The following is a 20,736-nucleotide window of genomic DNA, read 5'->3' on the forward strand; positions in this document are numbered from 1 at the left end:
AGCACAGTGAGCAACTCCTAAGAATCACGACCCAGCACCAGGTTGCAATTGGTTTCGATAAATAAAATACAATGGCAGACCTCCCTTACATACCTATCCTACTACACAGAAGTGGCGGTGGCAATTGTTTGGCCCCCATACAGGGAAAACTTAGAAATACAGAGATACTGAAGTGCTTCATCATGTTGAGACGTTAGTAGCATCGCCAGAAATAACTCCGTAGCATCCCTCCAGCATAACAGTCAGATGCCCAGTTCTAAAACTGCGGTATGGTTAGGCCTTAGAAATAAGTCTGTGTAAGCGCCTTCTAAGTGTTTTACTGTGTTTTAATGTTTAGAGATATCCTGCATATCCCGACACACCAGAGATTAACAGCATGACAGTTCTGCACTGGTTGTTGTCGCTACAAAACGCGTAGAGAAAACCATAGTGCCACAGGTGTGAAAGTGGCTGTCCCGGTATGCTGGAGCAGTGACATCATGTGGCTGAGTGCCTGTGGAGGAAGTGGGCAGCTGGAGCAGTGTCGGGACAAGAAAGCATCGTCTGCTGATCAGCCGTGACTCAGGCTGACGTGTTGGCGGCAGAGCAGGGCATGGCAGCGGATTCCGCCTCAGAAGTCCCTACTGGTCTCGACTGTTTAAACAAATAAAAGTGGGCACATTCGTTTAAATAGAGACCCAACTCTTCCTACGTTACCTTACTACACACATTGTAAACATTTAAATAGCATTGGTGAGAGCTGCGTAACTTTAAACTTAGAGCAACTACAATGGCGGAAATTGTTTAAACATGAATAGTTTTAAGGACTTGAGAAGCCAGTCAAGTAAGCAGCGTCCTTACCTTCACACTCTAAAAAAATGTAACATACCCACACTAGTTTGTTTAAGGTTGTCCACGCTATAAAAGGAATTTTAGGGTTCAGTGTCCATCAGGACGGTGTCATCACAGGTAATACTCTGGCTTGAAATGGACAAGGATAGGAATGGAAATCGACAGTTCGCGTTTCAGGGGAATCATTCTGGCATTTGTCTTCAGCCATTCAGGGAAACTACGGAAAACATGTATCTGGATGGACAGGAGCTCGAACCCCGCTCTTCCTGAATGCGATGCAATGTCTTATACGCACTGTGCAGTCTCACCGACAGGCCTACCCAGTTTGTTAAGAAACAATGATTGGGATGTGTTACCCCAGACTCCTTAATTCTACAAGTAAGTGCTTGATGAGTTTCAGGAGCCAACGAGTGCATTCTGTTTGCGCACCTGGAACTCCTTTCACGGCCATTTAGATGTTCAAGTTGCCAACGAAGTGAACAAAGATTGTCGTGTAAAGGATGCAACTATCGGTAGTGGATGAGGTAATAAATTGTACTCCTTTATGCATCGCTGGTTCTCTGATGCTTTCGAAACTGAACATCTTTGCCAGCAGGGACATTGCCTTGCTGGTATGTTCAACAAAGCCCCGGCAGTCACAGATCTTAATGCGAGGGCGGAGTCGTTTCAGTTTCACACCGAGGAATCACCTGCAGCTGAGTTTCACAAAAATTATTTGAACAGTTTGATAATGTCCGGAATTATTAGTTTGCAAGTATTCTACTTCGTTATTAGAGCAACAATGAGCAGCGATTCGGTTTATGTGTGGAGGGTTCGCGTAATTATGCATGAAATCAGTGAACAAGATAGTATAGTCGCAGGGAGGAAGGTTACTTCTTCCCAATGTCATTTGAACTTGGGTATCAAGAAACGGCACTGCTGCAAGGGCATAGAGAACCACAGCCTTGTGACCTACCTTATTTTTTAAAGGGTACTCACAACAAAGTAATATTCCTTCTCTGAGGTCGCTCAGGAAAGCTTTGTTTATCATCCAAGTGGTAATATCATGATTGAGGAAGGTGTTGCAATAGTAAAACGCTACCTTCATATTTTGTAGACACTACGGCTCAAATTTCTTTGCGTCCGCTGTTTTAAAGCCCTCGGACTTTCACTTATTCTAATCATGCAAATTACTAGATGATTCCTTCAACAAAGATACATTAGATTTTGCTCAGAGTCCTTCTTCTTCGCGACCATGCCTACTAAATGTTTTGTTTCAAGTACGCTAGACACAACGAGAATGCCTAAGGCCATAGCCCACCTGTCAGAGACGAGTGTGTCAGTTGTCAAAATATCATCGAGAAAAACTGAATTATCAATCCAGCCGGAAACACGGAAAAATCTCTGTAAGAGGGTAGAAGTATGTTCACGCTTCTTTAAATGAGCTAATAAATTAATGATATTTCTGATGTGTGACCTGATGGCTTCATAATATAGTGCATCTTTTATAGAGCATCAGTAGAACGTACTGAATGCCCAACGACGATGTAATTACAGAACTTGACTTCTCATGTGCATTACAAGAAAAAAAAAAAACAACACGTAGTACGTTGTCCAAGACGGCAAACTTAGTTTTTCAAGGAGGAAAATCTTCATGGAACTGCATAGTTTTAGCACTGCCGCGGAACTAGTTTTGAGGATGATGGCGTCAAAGCTGCAAAACTGTCTCTGATTACGTTTAGTATTCTAATATGTTATGCAACCCGTTAGCCACCAATATATAACGGACGCACGGACTGCATCTGCATAACGATTACGCCATACTCTTTCTGAACGCGAAACACGTCAAACATTGTTTCCAACGCGACTGGTGAATGCTCACAACTGGAAACGAGCTAGTACACCACACGAAATCTGCTGCTCAACATGATTCGCGGTCACAGCACTCTCCGGCGGCATTTGTTGACTATATCTGACGCATAAACCACACAGTCTGTTTACGAAACTGAACATGCATTAAATAGTTACACGTAGTCCCGTTAGCGATAGTCAAGTATGAACAAAGGAAATCTCGAAGAAGAATCTGCATACGTCAGTGGATTGGATAGCGAATTGCTGCTAAAGGAACGGTACGTATGTTACTTTAACAATACACAAACACTAGCTCTCTTCCACTGCTTCTATTGTAAAGAACATTTGGTCCGTTGTCCATATGCTAGTCAAGTTGTGCTATTTGTAGTCTACACAGAATTCAACTGGGTGGAATCAGCGAGTGACATAGACAGCAAACTTACAATTCGCAGTCTATATTTCCTGGCATGTTCACAGGTTCAAAGAAAGTGTGATAACATTGAATACTACAAAACATACATTTATTAAAGCCCCAGAATGTTTCACAAAACATGAAGGTGAAAACAATAAATTGTTTACAGAAAGGAGGATTTTCCTCACACATCTCACCTCTATCCTCTACACTTCAGTTAACATGATATTTGAGCCAATGTCTTTTATCTTAAGATTTCACTCAGGCTTTAACTATAGATAAGCAATTGTCTGACATTTAATCACAATAAATCGTACCAAAATCAATGCGCTTTCGATAAGTCTTGGATGCGCCGGTGTCTTGAAACGGCATACTTTCGAAACACGTACGTCATATATACGAGAAGCATCGAACACGAAAAGCCTTAAACCGCTGGTACGTCGTCCCTCATCGCTTTATTATAAAAAAATCTTGCCAAAAACTATGCGTTTTGATAAAAGCCACCAAAGACGGGCTCCAGTTGAAAATGAGATAATCCAGTGTGATGCCCTTTAAGTTCGCGTTCCTCCGCAAGAAACAAAAGTCGGTAGCGTCTTATTCTGCATGTCAGGGTTTGGAATGCTTCGCCTTGTGATGTCAAAAATTCGACCAGCTCCATATTCACGTTATTTTCCACGTCCCCTGTAAGGAAGGCTTCAGAACGTTGAGCAGCAGGGTAAACCGATCATTTTTCAAAATACATAATCAATGTACGACAATTCGTTGATTTCATACATGTGGGGAGACGAAGTCCGTCCATCCACTATACGTCGATTGCTAATGAGTTGCATAACTAATTAGATTACCAAACAATCCGAAGACACAGTGATGTCACCATTCTCAAACTTCGATACTCGACAGGACCGTCTCTAAAAATGATCAGCGTGCCGTCCTGTACACCATACCAAGTACCTGTTTTTCGACACACCTTGCAGAGTGGTGTAGCTCAGTTTTGTCGTTAACTTTTACATATAGCGAGTCGTTAAAGATTTTTCTGCTACGAATTGATTCTACCTTCTCCCTAGAAAATTAATACACTACTGGCCATTAAAATTGCTACACCAAGAAGAAATGCAGATGATAAACGGGTATTCATTGGACAAATATATTATACTAGAACTGACATGTGATTACTTTTTCACGCACTTTGGGTGCATAGATCCTGAGAAATCAGTACCCAGAGCAACCACCTCTGGCCATAATAACGGCCTTGACAATCCCTGGCATTGAGTCAAACAGAGTTTGGATGGCATGCACAGGTACAGCTGCCCATGCAGCTTCAACACGATACCACAGTTCATCAAGAGTAGTGACTGGCGTATTGTGACGATCCAGTTGCTCGGCCACCATTGACCAGACGTTTGCAATTGGTGAGAGATCTGGAGAATGTGCTGGCCAGGGCAGCAGTCGAACATTTTCTGTATCCAGAAAGGCCCGTACAGGACCTGCAACATACGGTCGTGCATTATCCTGCTGACATGTAGGGTTTCGTAGGAATCGAATGAAGGGTAGAGCCATAGGTCGTAACACATCCGAAATGTAACGTCCACTGTACAAAGTGCGCCGTCAATGCGGACAAGAGGTGACCGAGACGTGTAACCAATGGCACCCCATTCCATCACGCCGGGTGACACGCCAGTATGGCGATGACGAATACACGCTTCGAATGTGCGTTCACCGCGATGTCGCCAAACACGGATGCGACCATCATGATGCTGTAAACAGAACCTGGATTCATCCGAAAAAATGACGTTTTGCTATTCGTGCACCCAGGTTCGTCGTTCAGTGCACCATCGCAGGCGCTCCTGTCTGTGATGCAGCGTCAAGGGTAACCGCAGCCATGGTTTCCGAGCTGATAGTCCATCTGCTGCAAACGTCGTCGAACTGTTCGTGCAGATGGTTGTTGTCTTACAAACGTCCCCATCTGTTGACTCAGGGATCGAGACGTGGCTGCACGATGCTTTACAGCCATGCGGATAAAATGCATGTCATCTCGACTGCTAGTGATACGAGGCCGTTGGGATCCAGCGCGGCGTTCCGTATTATCCCCCTGAACTCACCGATTCCATATTCTGCTAACAGTCACTGGATCTCGACCAACGCGAGCACGATAAACCGCAATCGCGATAGTCTACAATCCGACCTTTATCAAAGTCGGAAGCGTGATGGTACGCATTTCTTCTGGTACGGGACGAAAGAGAGACAGATCCGTTATTATATTTAAAATTAAGCGATTTCGAGGGAAAACCTTTAGAAACACTGCCAACTCTAAGGTGCTATGTCAATTTAAAGAATGTATTGGACGAGATATCAAAGTTGCTCTGACGATTGACGTGGAGGTTGTTAACTATGAGCAACGTATATATTTGGAGCTTCATTTTCACGTGGACATGATCGTCTGTATACAGCACGAGAACAGTCTCACAGACTATCTTATAGTTAACAGTGACGCGAAATAGAGATTAGGGATGCGTTAAGAGTCCGGCGCTATCGCTGTCGAATCGCTGCAGTTACGGAAGGAGCGCTCAAGTACCGCTTTGACCAAACTGTCTCAAATATTAAATCTGACAAACGCGTCCTCAATGCAAACCTCATGAACAACTTGTTCTTAAGATCCTTAAGCTGATGATAGCTCCCTGTCTGAAACGATGCGAGGTTTGTAACAATGACTGACATTCGATCTGATAATAAGTCTGTCGGAAACCCAGTCCTTAACCAGCCTACCAGAGGAGTACGCCTGATCGACTCCTCTTTAAATCCAACCGAAAGTCATCTCAAGTGATATCCTTCCGATATCAGAAGACTGTTCGGAGCAACAACTGTTTAGAAATTGAAATGGCCACCTATATGGCATGCATATTGTTGCCTTTAGTGAATAAACCAAAAAGTGGGAACATGGCGCGATTTACAAGTTAATTGAAACTAGCCGATAAATCCGCCTATTGTACAGTATATATCTGATACTCGGTGCCTGTACAGAGGTGACATCAATCATCTGGATAGCTTCCACATGAAATGACTCCGATCTGTTCTTGAAGTGAAATGGTAATATTTTGTACTAAACGTCGGAATCCTGAGAAGATGTAAAATGTACAACTTAGTGTTCACTTTAACGATGGCTAGTAGTAGTGCAGACTCAGTATGAATGGGTGACCATAGGTGTTGTGTAAATAGTTCCGCGTAGTCAGCGCGTACACAACTTTCCCACTAGAGCGCGCCCCGCTAAGCACAACAGCGCAGGCGCAGTACTCGTCCGTCTCCGCACTACGAGATGGCGCTGTCTTAGAGACGGACCAAATTCTGCTTCCGCCGTTTCGCGTATTAATATAGTCAATCATTCAGACTGTTGCCCTTGCAACTACTGAAAAGGCTGCTGCCCCTCTTCAGAAACCACACGTTTGTCTGGACTCTCAACAGATACCCCTCCGTAGTGGTTGCACGTACGGAACGGCCATCTGTATCGCTGAGGCACGCAAGCCTCCCCACCAACGGCAATGATTATAAAATATTTCAAAAACGCAGCCAGTGAGATTGCTGCTAACGTAGAACCTTTTCTCCTCGCGGATCACACTCGCGTAGTGATACATGAATGCGTGAGGTATTATAACGAGTGTACAGACCTCCAATTAGTCAGTCTGCATTTGTCTGTAACAGTCTGCACTAGTCTGCATTAGTCTATAGTCAAGTTTCAGTCTGCGCCTAATAAGGTTACCATATTCCTGTACGTAGCCATGAATATAAATGTATAGACACTTTGTCAAGTAGCCGAGATATGCAAGAATAAGATTAGCTTACCAAGACCAAAGGAACTTCAGATTGTCAATTGTAAACAGCATCCAGAATCAAGCTAAGTTATTTTTATGCTAGTTATTATTTTAATAAATGTGTGTGAAAATTAATCAAGTTCTGTTTAAAGTTGGTCACCATCACTCTGCTCCTCTAAGTGTGCAATTGGCATTTCTATCGTCTGACCTAACGGCAAAAGATAAACATGCCACGATAAGACCACTTCGTTAGAGCGACAAGTCAAACAATCTGATTGTGTGTGTAACGAAGGTCTTACAGTACGCTCACCACAATACGCAACTTAAAAACTCTAATTTTCTCTATTTTAGAGAGCCTAGCGTACGGTTGCTGACCACTGACTAAGGTAATGGGCGTCAGCAAGAGGAGCGAAAGGGGGGAGGGGGGAGAGAGCAAGAGGCAACGCTATACACCGCCCCCACCCCTCCCCTTTTTAAGAATCTTGAGAATTCTCATGAACTTCTAGAAATGATTGCCTATGATAATCTAAATCACAGGTTTTGGGAATTCTAGCATTAAAAATTGCCGCTTAACTTAGGTTTGTTTGTTGTCGCACTGTTCACGGGTTATTATGAGGTTTCCTTTGGCGCTGCTACGTTTTTGCGTTGGCCTTACTCAAAGCAGAATAGTGCTGAAACAGAACCCCAAATATTTTTCTGTCGATACCCCATCTGCTGTTGTAGGATACAGACCTGGCGCGTGGAGGCGGTTCAGTTTCACATTGCAGATTGTTGAACTGATCCCCGAATAACGTGATTGTGTTATACAGTAGATGTCCTTGTTTCAATTACAGCAAAGCTTTTGCACAATATCTCGAGTCGCCTGAAAGGTAAGACGTGTTTTCTGAAACATTACAACCAACTTTTTAATGTATCCATAGCCCCTAGTATGCGCTAATATGTCGATTTTGTACGAAAGCTTTAATATTTTCAGGTTTTCAGAAAAATGACAAATTTTTTGGATGTGTTCCGCGTTTGTAAAGAATGTGATCAGCTGTTTTTCTTTATGTTACATGTAGCCATTCGTACGGGCTGGTGAGGACCAGCACTTGGCATCGTGCCTTTGCCTTGCGTAAAAGGTATTCAATATCTTCGTTAATCGTTTATATAGGCCTGAAACAATAATTTCGAGAAAAGAAACTATATTTTAATACGTAGTATGTCATTTGAGTATAACAATAGTACAGTATATGCGCCCCCTAAGAAAGACACGTCGATCGAAATCGAATCCCGGTAATTGGTATAGACTCGTTCCCAATTTCAGAAAGCAGGAACCACTGTTTTTAATATCTCTAAAATGTCAATAAATGATCCAAAATCAATTACAGATATCATTTCAGCGACTGTTAACGTATCACTTCTGATGTCTTGTTAGTTCACGTTAGCAGCGGTCAGAAAGCGATTGATACCGGTTGAAGACATTAGATTTCAGCCGGCCTGGGTGGCCGAGCGGTTCTAGGCGCTACAGTCTGGAACCGCGCGACCGGTACGGTCGCAGGTTCGAATCCTGCCTCGGGCTTGGATGTGTGTGATGTCCTTAGGTTAGTTAAGTTTAAGTAGTTCTAAGTTCTAGGGGACTGATGACCTCAGCAGTTAAGTCCCATAGTGCTCAGTGCCATTTGAACCGTTAGATTTCAATCAATTCAAGTAAGGCCAGCAGCAACCTCGCCGAGTCTTCTCGGCGTGTGCATATAATACCTGCGCAGGTAACAACTCACATCTAAGAACAGAAGTCCGCCCCCCGGTAGCTGAGTGGTCAGCGTGACGGAATGTCAATCCTAAGGGCCCGGGTTCGATTACCGGCTGGGCCGGAGATTTTCTCCGCTCAGGGACTGGGTGTTGTGTTGTCCTAATAATCATCGTTTCATCCCCATCGACGCGCAAGTCGCCGAAGTGGCGTCAAAGAGAAAGACTTGCACCAGGCGAACGGTCTGCGCGACGGGAGGCCCTAGTCACACGACATTATCATTATTATCATTATATAAGAACAGAATGTAGGATGCACGGCCTACACTATATTCGATAACTGGGAGCTTTACCACCCCAATTAGTGGCGTACACCTAATAGTCAATTTGACAACAATATGTCGGTGGCAGTCGGTATGGCACAACAGATCGTAGTTTTTCCTACCTTCTTTTGTTACGCGATACAACAGCGGTATCCCTCAAAGGAAGTAAATCTGCGCTCCATAATCGAGTGGCTTGTTTTACACTTTCATATAGAGATGATGGTAGTCCTGAAACTTCTGTCTTAACAAATGTGTGAAGCATTCCGAGCCTCGGGTGTAGCAGTCAATGCTTTGGGATACGATAGGTTTTCTGTGTCTCATATAAAATTCTAGTTATTGCGGAATGAAATAAATCAAAACTCACCAACATATATTCTGATTTCGAAATGAAGCTTATTCTCATTTTTAGAATTAATGCATTTGCATGGAAACAACCTTCACTGTTCTTTACGTTTTAGGTTAAATACTGACCCATTTTGAAACAGGGGAATAAAGCCAGTTACGTAAAATATAGAAATCTAAGTGTCTTGCTCCTGTTGGGTAAATTTCTGCGGACGCCCATGACTAAAGAACAAGGATGTCGTAAAATAAAATCGAACATCATTCGGCATCTCTATATACAACTGGAAGCAACATGCTTCATTAGGCGTGCGTGGCGATACAAAATGAAAAGGCAGAGCTGAAGCGTTTGAAAATAACCCACGGAAAAAGGATGCATTGCAAAAACAGGCTGGAAGCCAGTGTGCATAGTGTTAACGACAGCAGCTTGTTGTTCTGTTTGTCCTGCAAGGCAAACACTGGCTTTTCTAGTCACACTCGCTCGCGCTCCAGAAGAATATAGGTCACTGCGACGCCGTCAGTGGACACGATGAGGCCGTGCTAATCACCACACCTCTAATTATGGTGCTTGCATTACCGTCCCGGAACACGTATTCCACGCGCTCTTTAATGCGTACAATCCCTTCACAGTTCGGAGTGCTTACAAAAGAAGAATTGTGCTTCGAAGAGCCATTAGCTAGATTTATTGTCTACACTGAGGCGGGAATATAAGGTAAGTGCACTGAGGAACAGAGCTGAGTACCTGGTAATCTTCGAATTGCTCCTCGGTGAAGGTGACGACCTTGTTACCCATGTCCGGCAGTCTGGGGCGCTCAGGACTAAATAAAGCAGAGCCCGTGGCCGGGATGGGCGGGGTCCCCAGCACCACTCGATAACTGGGCGTCACCGCAAGCTGAGCTAGTGCAGAGCTCCAGTGCTGGTTCAGCAAACAGGAACGAAGTGTTAGCGAGATTTACTGTGCTAGCTGGACCAGATTTAGGCGCGGGCCCAGGATGCTGAGTGGAGAGGGCCGTCGAAACACTCCGGTCAGTGCACGCACGCACACACACACACACACACACACACACACACATACACACATACGCGCAAAGAATTGCTTGGAATTTGGAAATGTGGAAGGCAAGCCAGCAGTTAGCCGCAATCTCGCTAGTGCAGCGTTTGGTTCAAGGAAGATCAGTTTTAACGTCCCGTCGACAGTACGGTTCTTACGGTCGGAGCACAAGCTCGGATTACGAAAGTATGGAGAAGGAAATCGGCGGTGTCCTGTTTCAAAGCAACCATCCCGGCATTTGCCTGGAGCTACGAGGGGCATTTCATGAATAATGCACACTAACTTTTTTACGTACACGTTTATTTATTTTTCAATATCTCTTTACAGTCCTTCAATATAGTCTCCCTGCTTCTCTATGACTGACCTCCAACGTCTCGGAAGCTGTACTTTTCCATCCAGGACAAAGCTTCTCTTCATCTGTCGAAAGGCTCGTGTAACAGTGGTAGAAAGCTCTCCCAGAGAAAGATAACTACGTCCACGCATTGGTTTCTTCAACTTCGGGAACAAGTCGAAGTCTGGTGGACTCATACCCGGACTGTAGGGAGAATGCGAACACTTCCCATCCGTATTCGTGCCGTTACTGGGCTACAATATTGCCGATATGCACGCGAACATTCTCAATCAGAATGAGTGACCCAGCCTCGAGCAACTGAGATCGTGTTTTGTGCATTTTTCTGCACAGTTTTGCATCAAATTACGATAATACACTGCTGTGACACTTGTTCCACATGAGACTCTATCTGTTATGATGATTCCTTGGTCATCATAATCAAAAATGGTCGTTTGCTTGATCTTTGATTGAGCGCGTCGAAATTTTTTTGAACGTGGAGAATCTGAAGCTCTCACTCATTGGACTGTGATTTCAACTCCGGTTCACAGTGTCTAATCCACGTTTCATCAATAGCGACAATTCGAAGCAAGATTCCTTGACCCTCATGATAGAATCGTCGTTTGAGCAAGGTTGCAATGTAAAGGCGTTTCTGCTTCTCTTCAGCAGTCAAACAGCGCCCGACTCATCGTTCAGAAATTTGTCTCTTCTTCAAATCATTTGACAGAATACTGAATACTGATGCTGTATGAACGCCCGTGGCTTCAGAGACTTTTAGCAAGTCGCACTGCAATCTTCTTCAAGAGCATATGCCACAAGTTTCATACTTCGTTCATGTGTTGACGTTCAGGGCTTCTGGTTCTCGGATTTTCATCTATGCTCATATGACCACGACGAAAACGATTAACCCAACATGAAACTGTACTACGGTCCACTGTAAACTTACCACAAATTGCACTTAACGCACTGTGGATTTCTGTTGGGTTTATAACGCGTTGAGTTTCGATCTTGATGAACGACCTCTGGTCTTCAACAGTTACAGTACGCGAGACCTCTGAAGAGTCCATTTCTGCCTGTCGCCAATTTTATGTTAGAGTACACAGTCAAAAAAACAAAAACACGTGCTTTTTCCTCAAGCTACTAACTACATCTGATGCAATTCTCATTGTTGTTGCATCGAGCAATCCACAATAATGCCAACCTGTGCATTATTTATGAAATGTCCCTCGCATTCAGGGAAACCACGGACAACCTTAATGTGGGTGGCCGGATGGATTTGAACCGCCGTCCTCTGGAATGCGAGTCCAATGTGCCAACCACATGTTGCTGCTCGCAACTGCAGTATAGTTGTGTTTCGCAACGATCTGCATACAAGTGTGGTTATCAGTTCTGATCACTGCACTGATCTGCATTGCATTGCACTGATCACTCCACTGATCTACTTTTTAAAGAAGGACAATAGATAGAGCGACGTGAAGATGCTGAGTGATACACAAAATGGGAAAATTGACAGACTCCATTGTATGTGTCTTTCGAGTAATTCCATTATCGATTACATTTTTTTGTAATAGGCTGCAACTAAAAAATGAATCAAAACTAGAAACGTCGAAAACCTACGATAGGGGTACGGGGTAGGGGGATGGGGGGGGGGGGGGGGGGAGCCAAAACGTTTCTGGCCTAGGGTGCCGCTGTCTGTAAATCCGGTCCAGTGCGTTAATTAGTTGTGAGTTTCGTCTACAAATGTGATTCATCATAAAACTTACGTGCTGACATTTTTCTCGTTAGTTCAACTCGTAAATTCTGAATGCTTGTTACAATCCAAACCCTGAGTAAACTGCAATACATCATCCTTCAGCCTTAGCATCATCTTTGCTCTTACCTTTTGCTGTTGTTTGTAGCACCAATAAATGAAAATACGAAATGGAATAATAGCATACTGGACAATAATTCGTGAACATGCAGAATTCTTGCTCATGTCTTTGTCACTGTCTTGTTCATATCTGCTCCACTATGAAGGATAGCCAGCTATTTGTATCGCCGCTCTTCATCCCAGCCCCTCCCATATTTCCTCTCTCCCTCTCCCTCTCTCTCTTTCTACTCCGTTCTCATTCCTTCCGTTAATTTATTATGCTCTATCATCAACTGACTCCCACTATCAACTTCCACACCCCACTGCACTATTTCATTTCAAATTCTTCTCTAAACTTAGGCTTATTTAATGTTCTTGCTTTATTTCTTTGCCATGTCTGCAGCTTTCTTATCATTAAACTGGGCAAAAGTTTGTAACTGTCAAATAAGCCCAACAGACAAAATTTTAGTCACCCACTGAAAAGAACACATTGGTTGCTTTGGAGCCCTGTAGATGGTACAGAACTGGAACAAGACCGTCATGTGAGTCTTCACTGCTGATGTAGCTTATGGCAGTGAAATGTGTGCACGTGCAACAGTAAGTTGCGTCGATTCGGAGCAGTAAGACAGATCCGCGTGGGCACGATTTGTTGTATCAGTGCAGATTGTGCATTGTGTCTACAATGAATGGTATGAGAAGTCAGCCGGTCGATGTGGCCAAGCGGTTCTAGGCAGTTCAGTCTGGAACCGCGCGACCGCTACGGTCGCAGGTTCGAATCCTGCCTCGGGCATGGATGTGTGTGTTGTCCTTAGGTTAGTTAGGTTTAAGTAGTTCTAAGTTCTAGGGGACTGATGACCTCAGATGTTAAGTCCCATAGTGCTCAGCGCCATTTGAACCATAACACGTCAGCCATGCAACATGGCATAATAAACAGTGGTAATAAAAATATCCTCGACCACACATACTGGTGAAGAGTGTGATGCTTTGATAACGACGATCGGTTTCAAACCTGCCAGGAATTGATGCCGTTAGTGCACACTTGACCACATAAATTAGTTTACGAGCAAATATTGGCGGGACAATACCAAAATTTAGTGTGGTAAGATAGATTTTGCGAGGCTCTCTGGTGGTACAACAGGATGTATTTTATACAGAAAATATTCTTAAAAATTAAAACGTTTCAATTTTATGTAACATTATTCAGTAATTTCAGTACTGGCTGAAAAGATAAACAGTAATTAGACAAAAATTATTTAAATGGCTTTGAGCACTATGGGACTTAACTTCTGAGATCATTAGTCCCCTAGACTACTTAAACATAACTAACCTAAGGACATCACACACACCCATTCCCCAGGCAGGATTCGAACCTGCGACCGTAGCGATCGAGCGGTTTCTGACGGTAGCGCCTAGAACCGCTCGGCCACTCTGACTGGCCAATGAGACAAAAATTTCCTACTTTACCCTTACTGAACTCGTTTAACAACGGTATCACAGTCCAGGTTAGATGCTATATCTGCTTCAATAGATGAAACTGCCTAAGCTGAAATTTGCTGACTCATCGTACACCTTAAATATTTTTATTTTTATTTTTTATTTTTGTTATTTTGTGTGTGTGTGTGTGCTAACTTAGAAGAGCTCCATTCTGCAGAGGCTGCACTGACTTGGGCTGTTAAGAAAATTCGAATGACAATATAAACATTCGGGCAGATTTCTTTTTCGTTATTTTCTGTTATATATTCCAGTGCTGCTTCACATCTTTAATCAAGTCTGGTAAATTTACCATCATTATTTGCAAATCTTCATAAAATTCGTTAGGTTGGAAATCGCAAATCTCACCCACTCCCAGGACTGTGTGCAGATCTTGACAGTTTTACGTTGTTGTTGTTGCTGTTGTTGTCTTCAGTCCTGAGACTGGTTTGATGCAGCTCTCCATGCTACTCTATCCTGTGCAAGCTTCTTCATCTCCCAGGAACCTACTGCAACCTACATCCTTCTGAATCTGCTTAGTGTATTCATCTATTGGTCTCCCTCTACGATTTTTACCCTCAACGCTGCCCTTCAATACTAAATTGGTGATCCCTTGATGCCTCAGAACATGTCCTACCAACCGATCCCTTCTTCTGGTCAAGTTGTGCCACAAACTTCTCTTCTCCCCAATCATATTCAGTACTTCCTCATTAGTTATATGATCTACCCATCTAATCTTCAGCATTCTCCAGTAGCACCACATTTCGAAAGCTTCTATTCTCTTCTTGTCCAAACTAGTTATCGTACATGTTTCACTTCCATACATGGCTACACTCCATACAAATACTTTCAGAAATGACTTCCTGACACTTAAATCTATACTCAATGTTAACAAATTTCTCTTCTTCAGAAACGCTTTCCTTGCCATTGCCAGTCTACATTTTATATCCTCTCTACTTCGACCATCATCAGTTATTTTGCTCCTCAAATAGCAAAACCCCTTTACTACTTTAAGTATCTCATTTCCTAATCTAATTCCCTCAGCATCACCCGACTTAATTCGACTACATTCCATTATTCTCGTTTTGCTTTTGTTGATGTTCATCTTATATCCTCCTTTCAAGACACTCTCCATTCCGTTCAATTGGTCTTCCAAGTCCTTTGCTGTCTCTGACAGAATTACAATGTCATCGGCGAACCTCAAAGTTTTTATTTCTTCTCCATAGATATTAATACCTACTCCGAATTTTTCTTTTGTTTCCTTCACTGCTTGCTCAATATACAGATTGAATAACATCGGGGAGAGGCTGCAACACTGTCTTACTCCCTTCCCAACCACTGCTTCCCTTTCATGTCCCTCGACTCTTATAACTGCCATCTGGTTTCTGTACAAATTGTAAATAGCCTTTCGCTCCCTGTATTTTACCCCTGCCACCTTTAGAATTTGAAAGAGAGTATTCCAGTCAACATTGTTAAAAGCTTTCTCTAAGTTTACAAATGCTAGAAACGTAGGTTTGCCTTTCCTTAATCTTTCTTCTAAGATAAGTCGTAAGGTCAGTATTGCCTCACGTATTCCAGTATTTTTACGGAATCCAAACTGATCTTCCCCGAGGTCGGCTTCTACTAGTTTTTCCATTCGTCTGTAAAGAATTCAAGTTAGTATTTTGCAGCTGTGACTTATTAAACTGATGGTTCGGTAATTTTCACATCTGTCAACACCTGCTTTCTTTGGGATTGTAATTATTATATTCTTCTTGAAGTCTGAGGGTATTTCGCCTGTTTCATACATCTTGCTCACCAGATGGTACAGTTTTGTCAGGACTGGCTCTCCCAAGGCCGTCAGTAGTTCCAATGGAACGTTATCTACTCCGGGGACCTTGTTTCGACTCAGGTCTTTCAGTGCACTGTCAAACTCTTCACGCAATATCATATCTCCCATTTCATCTTCATCTACATCCTCTTCCATTTCCATAATATTGTCCTGAAGTACATCGCCCTTGTATAGACCCTCTGTATACTCCTTCCACCTTTCTGCTTTCCCTTCTTTGCTTAGAACTGGGTTTCCATCTAAGCTCTTGATATTCATACAAGTGGTTCTCTTTTCTCCTTTGTCTGGCCTTTCAACAGATACCCCTCCGTTGTGGTTGCACCTACGGTACGGCTATCTGTATCGCTGAGGCACGCAAGCCTCCCCACCAACGACAAGGTCCGTGGTTCATGGGGGGGGGGGGGGGGGGGGGTGGCAGTTTTATAATAGATGGTATTTCCAAAATGTTGTTTTAAACACAAAAATCTTGAATTTGTGCGGCTTTCCCCGTCGGATGTTCATGTCCTCCCTCGGTCATGAATGTGTGTATTGTCCTTAGTGTAAGTTTGTTTAAGTTATACTAAGTAGTGTGTAAGCCACCCCTAGTGAGATAAGCCTCTACATCCTTACATTTGTCCTCTAGCCATGCCTGCTTAGAAATTTGCACTTCCTGTCGATCTCATTTTTGAGACGTCTGTGTTCCTTTTTACCTGCTTCATTTATTGCATTTTTATATTTTCTCCTTTCATCAATTAAATTCAATATTTCTTCTGTTACCCAAGGATTTCTACTAGCCCTTGTCTTTTTACCTACTTGATCCTCTGCTGCCTTCACTACTTCATCCCTCAAAGCTACCCATTCTTCTTCTATTGTATTTCTTTCCCCCATTTCTGTCAATTGTTCCCTTATGCTCTCCCTGAAACTCTATACAACCTCTGGTTCCTTCAGTTTATCCAGGTCCCATCTCCTTAAATTCCCACCTTTTTGCAGTTTCTTCAGTTTTAATCTATAGTTCATAACCAATAGATTGTGGTCAGAGTCCTCATCTGCCCCTGGAAATGTCTTACAATTTAAAACCTGGTTCCTAAATCTCTGTCTTACCATTATATAATCTATCTGATACCTTTTAGTATCTCCAGGGTTCTTCCATGTATACAACCTCCTTTCATGATTCTGAAACCAAGTGTTAGCTATGATTAACTTGTGCTCTGTGCAAAATTCTACCAGGTGGCTTCCTCTTTCATTTCTTAGCCCCAATCCATATTCACCTACTACGTTTCCTTCTCTCCCTTTTCCTACACTCGAATTCCAGTCACCCATGACTATTAAATTTTCGTCTCCCTTCACTATCTGAATAATTTATTTTATTTCATCATACATTTCTTCAATTTCTTCGTCATCTGCAGAGCTAGTTGGCATATAAACTTGTACTACTGTAGTAGGTGTGGGCTTCGTATCTATCTTGGCCACAATAATGCGTTCACTATGCTGTTTGAAGTAGCTTACCCGCATTCCTATTTTCCTATTCATATTTAAACCTACTCCTGCATTACCCCTATTTGATTTTGTGTTTATAACCCTGTAGTCACCTGACCAGAAGTCTTGCTCCTCCTGCCACCGAACTTCACTAATTCCCACTGTATCTAACTTTAACCTATCCATTTCCCTTTTTAAATTTTCAAACCTACCTGCCCGATTAAGGGATCTGACATTCCACGCTCCGATTCGTAGGACGCCAGTTTTCTTTCTCCTGATAACGATGTCCTCTTGAGTAGTCAGCACTTGGAGATCCAAATGAGGGACTATTTTACCTTCAGAATATTTTACCCAAGAGGAGGCCATCATCATTTAATCATACAGTAAAACTGCATTCCCTCGGGAAAAATTACGGCCGTAGTTTCCCCTTGCTTTCAGCCGTTCGCAGTACCAGCACAGCAAGGCCGTTTTGGTTATTGTTACAAGGCCAGATCAGTCAATCATCCAGACTGTTGCCCTTTGCAACTACTGAAAGGGCTGCTGCCCGTCTTCAGGAACCAGATGTTTGTCTGGCCTCTCAACAGATACCCCTCCGTTGTGGTTGCACCTACGGTACGGCTATCTGTATCGCTGAGGCACGCAAGCCTCCCCACCAACGACAAGGTCCTTGGTTCATTGGGGGGGGGGGGCAGTTTTATAATAGATGGTATTTCCAAAATGTTGTTTTAAACACAAAAATCTTGAATTTGTGCGGCTTTCCCCGTCGGAGGTTCAAGTCGTCCCTCGGTCATGAATGTGTGTATTGTCCTTAGTGTAAGTTTGTTTAAGTTATACTAAGTAGTGTGTAAGCCTAGGGACCGATGACCTCAGCAGTTTGGTCCCACAGGAAGTTACCATCACCACTCTTGAACTGATATTGCTCAATGTGGAATCAACATAATCTTAAAAATATCTGCTTCGTATTCGCTTTTGGAAGATTGTGTAGGTTCATCACTGCTTTCATAATCGAATATCCTTTTAATGAAATTTTCCACGAGACATTTGAGTCTCATCTTTATCTACGATAATGATGGAAACTAAAGAAGGTTCTAGGCGCGCAGTCCGGAACCGTGCGACTGCTACGGTCGCAGGTTCGTATCCTGCCTCGGGCATGGATGTGTGTGATGTCCATAGGTTAGTTAGGTTCAAGTAGTTCTAAGTTCTAGGGGACTGATGACCACAGCAGTTGAGTCCCATAGTGCCCAGAGCCATTTGAATCATTTTTGAAACTAAAGAAACGAATTAAAATTTGTACCAGAGCCAGGATTCAAACCCAGGTCTTCTTATTTACTAGGCAGGAACGCTAGCCATTACTCCTCTGCAGCACTATGGCTAACATTACTCTTAGATGGTCACTACTGCCAAGGCTCTCCGGCATTGGAATAGTACCCCAGCACTGGATGTAATGGGGAAATCCTATACCTCAGGTGTAAGTGATCTATAAACCTTATAATTAAATTTTTCTCGGGACATTTGACCAAGAGAAATGGTGCAACGGTTAACACACTGGACTCACATTCGGGAAGACAATGGTTCAAACCCACGTCCAGCTGTCCTGATGTCAGTTTTCTTTGATTTCCCTAAATTGCTTCAGGTAAATGCCCTAATCTGATGGTACCGATGACCTTGATATTTGGTTCCCTTCTCCAAACCAATCCCCCAATTTAATTATAAGATCTATGATCACGTACACCTGAGGTACAGGATTTCCCCATTACACCCAATACTGTCGTCCTATTCCAATGCCAGAGAGCCTTGACAATAGTCCCGATCTAAGAAGAGGAAAATAAGCTGAAGATATGAATTGAGGAGACACATGTTTGAGTCCTGACTGTGGCAAAAATTTTGATTCATTTTTCAGTTTCCATCATTATCGTAGAATATCCTTTTGTTATTGATTAACATGGTATTTTAAAAATCTTTTGGCACATTATAACTGTTTTTCTCAATAAACTGACGAACGTCAGACAAATATTGTTCGAACTCAGTGTATCTATATTCTTTGATCAAACCACAAAATGTACAGGAATGTTCAAGAGCAATACTCAAATTCACTCACAGAGATTTTCATAATTTGTTTATAACATTAACATGTGATAATATATCATACAATAAATGCTATAATATGATAAAATCTAAGCTGAGCATTTTGTTCACAACTGAATCATAATCACTGAGTGTGTCTGATCCTTCCATGTAATTTTTTAAGCTTGCAATGCATTCAACATCACCAAATTGCAATAGTAAGCCCTCCCGTGCCTCAATTCTGCTTCCCCATCTTGTGTCTGATAAAGGTTTGATAGTAAGCTTTAATTTGCCAATATTAATTTCCGGTGTTTGCTGAATCTTTCTGCTATTGTGCCAGCTGCTGTATTACAAAATCTTAAGATAATTGAGATTGTTGACTTCGACTACAGTTACTAGTGCAGTCGAGCAAAATCGAATAATATTTTTCTTCTTTTACCATACGAATCATTTCATCATAACTACTTTTAGCATCAATATGGTCAATTCATTCAAAATATCGTGGCTTCGATAATAGCGTGTAAGTTGTTTGTCATTCATGCATATCATATATTTTCGCAATGTAGGATCATAGTTAGCCATCAATTTGAACAAGTCTAAGAAGTCATGAGAATTCTCACTGCCGTCGTCTATATTGAAAGATTCTATCTGACCTCTAAATGCCATGTTATGAAAGGCTAAAAAACTTAAAAATTATGCTAAGGTTTATGGCATTCAGGATTTGGTCTACTGTTTTTCCATGCTTTATTCCTTTCTCTATTGTCATCCATTGGAACCACAGAGCTTAATCTCTCAAACTGTTAAGCGTTCTGCCTTCAAATACATTTCTGAACGGTGAGGTAAATGCTTTCTGCCAACAGACATATGCTAGCTTTGTAAGCAATACCAAAATACCTGTCTGCTGACCACCACTTCCTAAAGGTATATTCGGCGCTGTGTTCATAGTGACTGAGCAAACACTTTTTCACATCACTGACGTATTGTGAAAATTCCATTAAGGCTGTATTTACTCTAAGTAGTGTCTCACCCAGTAAAAAAATCTGTTATATCTTAAAATGAAAAACGCTTGATCAGCACTCCAACTCGCAAATCATATACGTGGCCCCTGCTGTCCTCATATTGCGGAGTATTGCTGCCTTCCGTGTGGTGGCATCACGAGGCAGCAACTCTGACTTATCCCCGTAAGTTAAAGACCAAAGTGTTGCTGAGTAGTAGCAATATTCGCATTTGTATTTAAACAAATACCTTGCAAGTGGAGAGATCCCTATTCCGCTACCGCAGAGTTCAGCATCACCAGACAGGCCGAGAAGTCCAGCACCACCCTGTCTGTGGTAACCCTACTAAGAGCAAAGTTAGGATCGGAACAACTGCATCTCAAACTCCACTCCAGGGTGGGCCTCTTGCCTAATTTCACAACCTGTTAAATGC

General features: G+C 42.6%; 1 protein-coding gene across 1 annotated transcript in view; it reads right to left on the reverse strand.

Annotated features, from left to right (window-relative positions):
- Nucleotides 1-10,074, reverse strand: part of LOC126336148 (calcium and integrin-binding family member 2) — a 169,111-nt gene extending 159,037 nt beyond the window's left edge. Inside the window, exon 1 of the mRNA XM_049999640.1 lies at nucleotides 10,006-10,074. Coding sequence (XP_049855597.1) covers nucleotides 10,006-10,056 — 51 coding nt within the window. The 5' untranslated portion in view covers nucleotides 10,057-10,074. The remainder of the gene's footprint in view (nucleotides 1-10,005) is intronic.
- Nucleotides 10,075-20,736: the final 10,662 nt, after the last annotated feature.

The sequence above is a fragment of the Schistocerca gregaria genome, chromosome 2 (assembly GCF_023897955.1).
Source record: "Schistocerca gregaria isolate iqSchGreg1 chromosome 2, iqSchGreg1.2, whole genome shotgun sequence".
Classification (NCBI taxonomy): domain Eukaryota; kingdom Metazoa; phylum Arthropoda; class Insecta; order Orthoptera; family Acrididae; genus Schistocerca; species Schistocerca gregaria.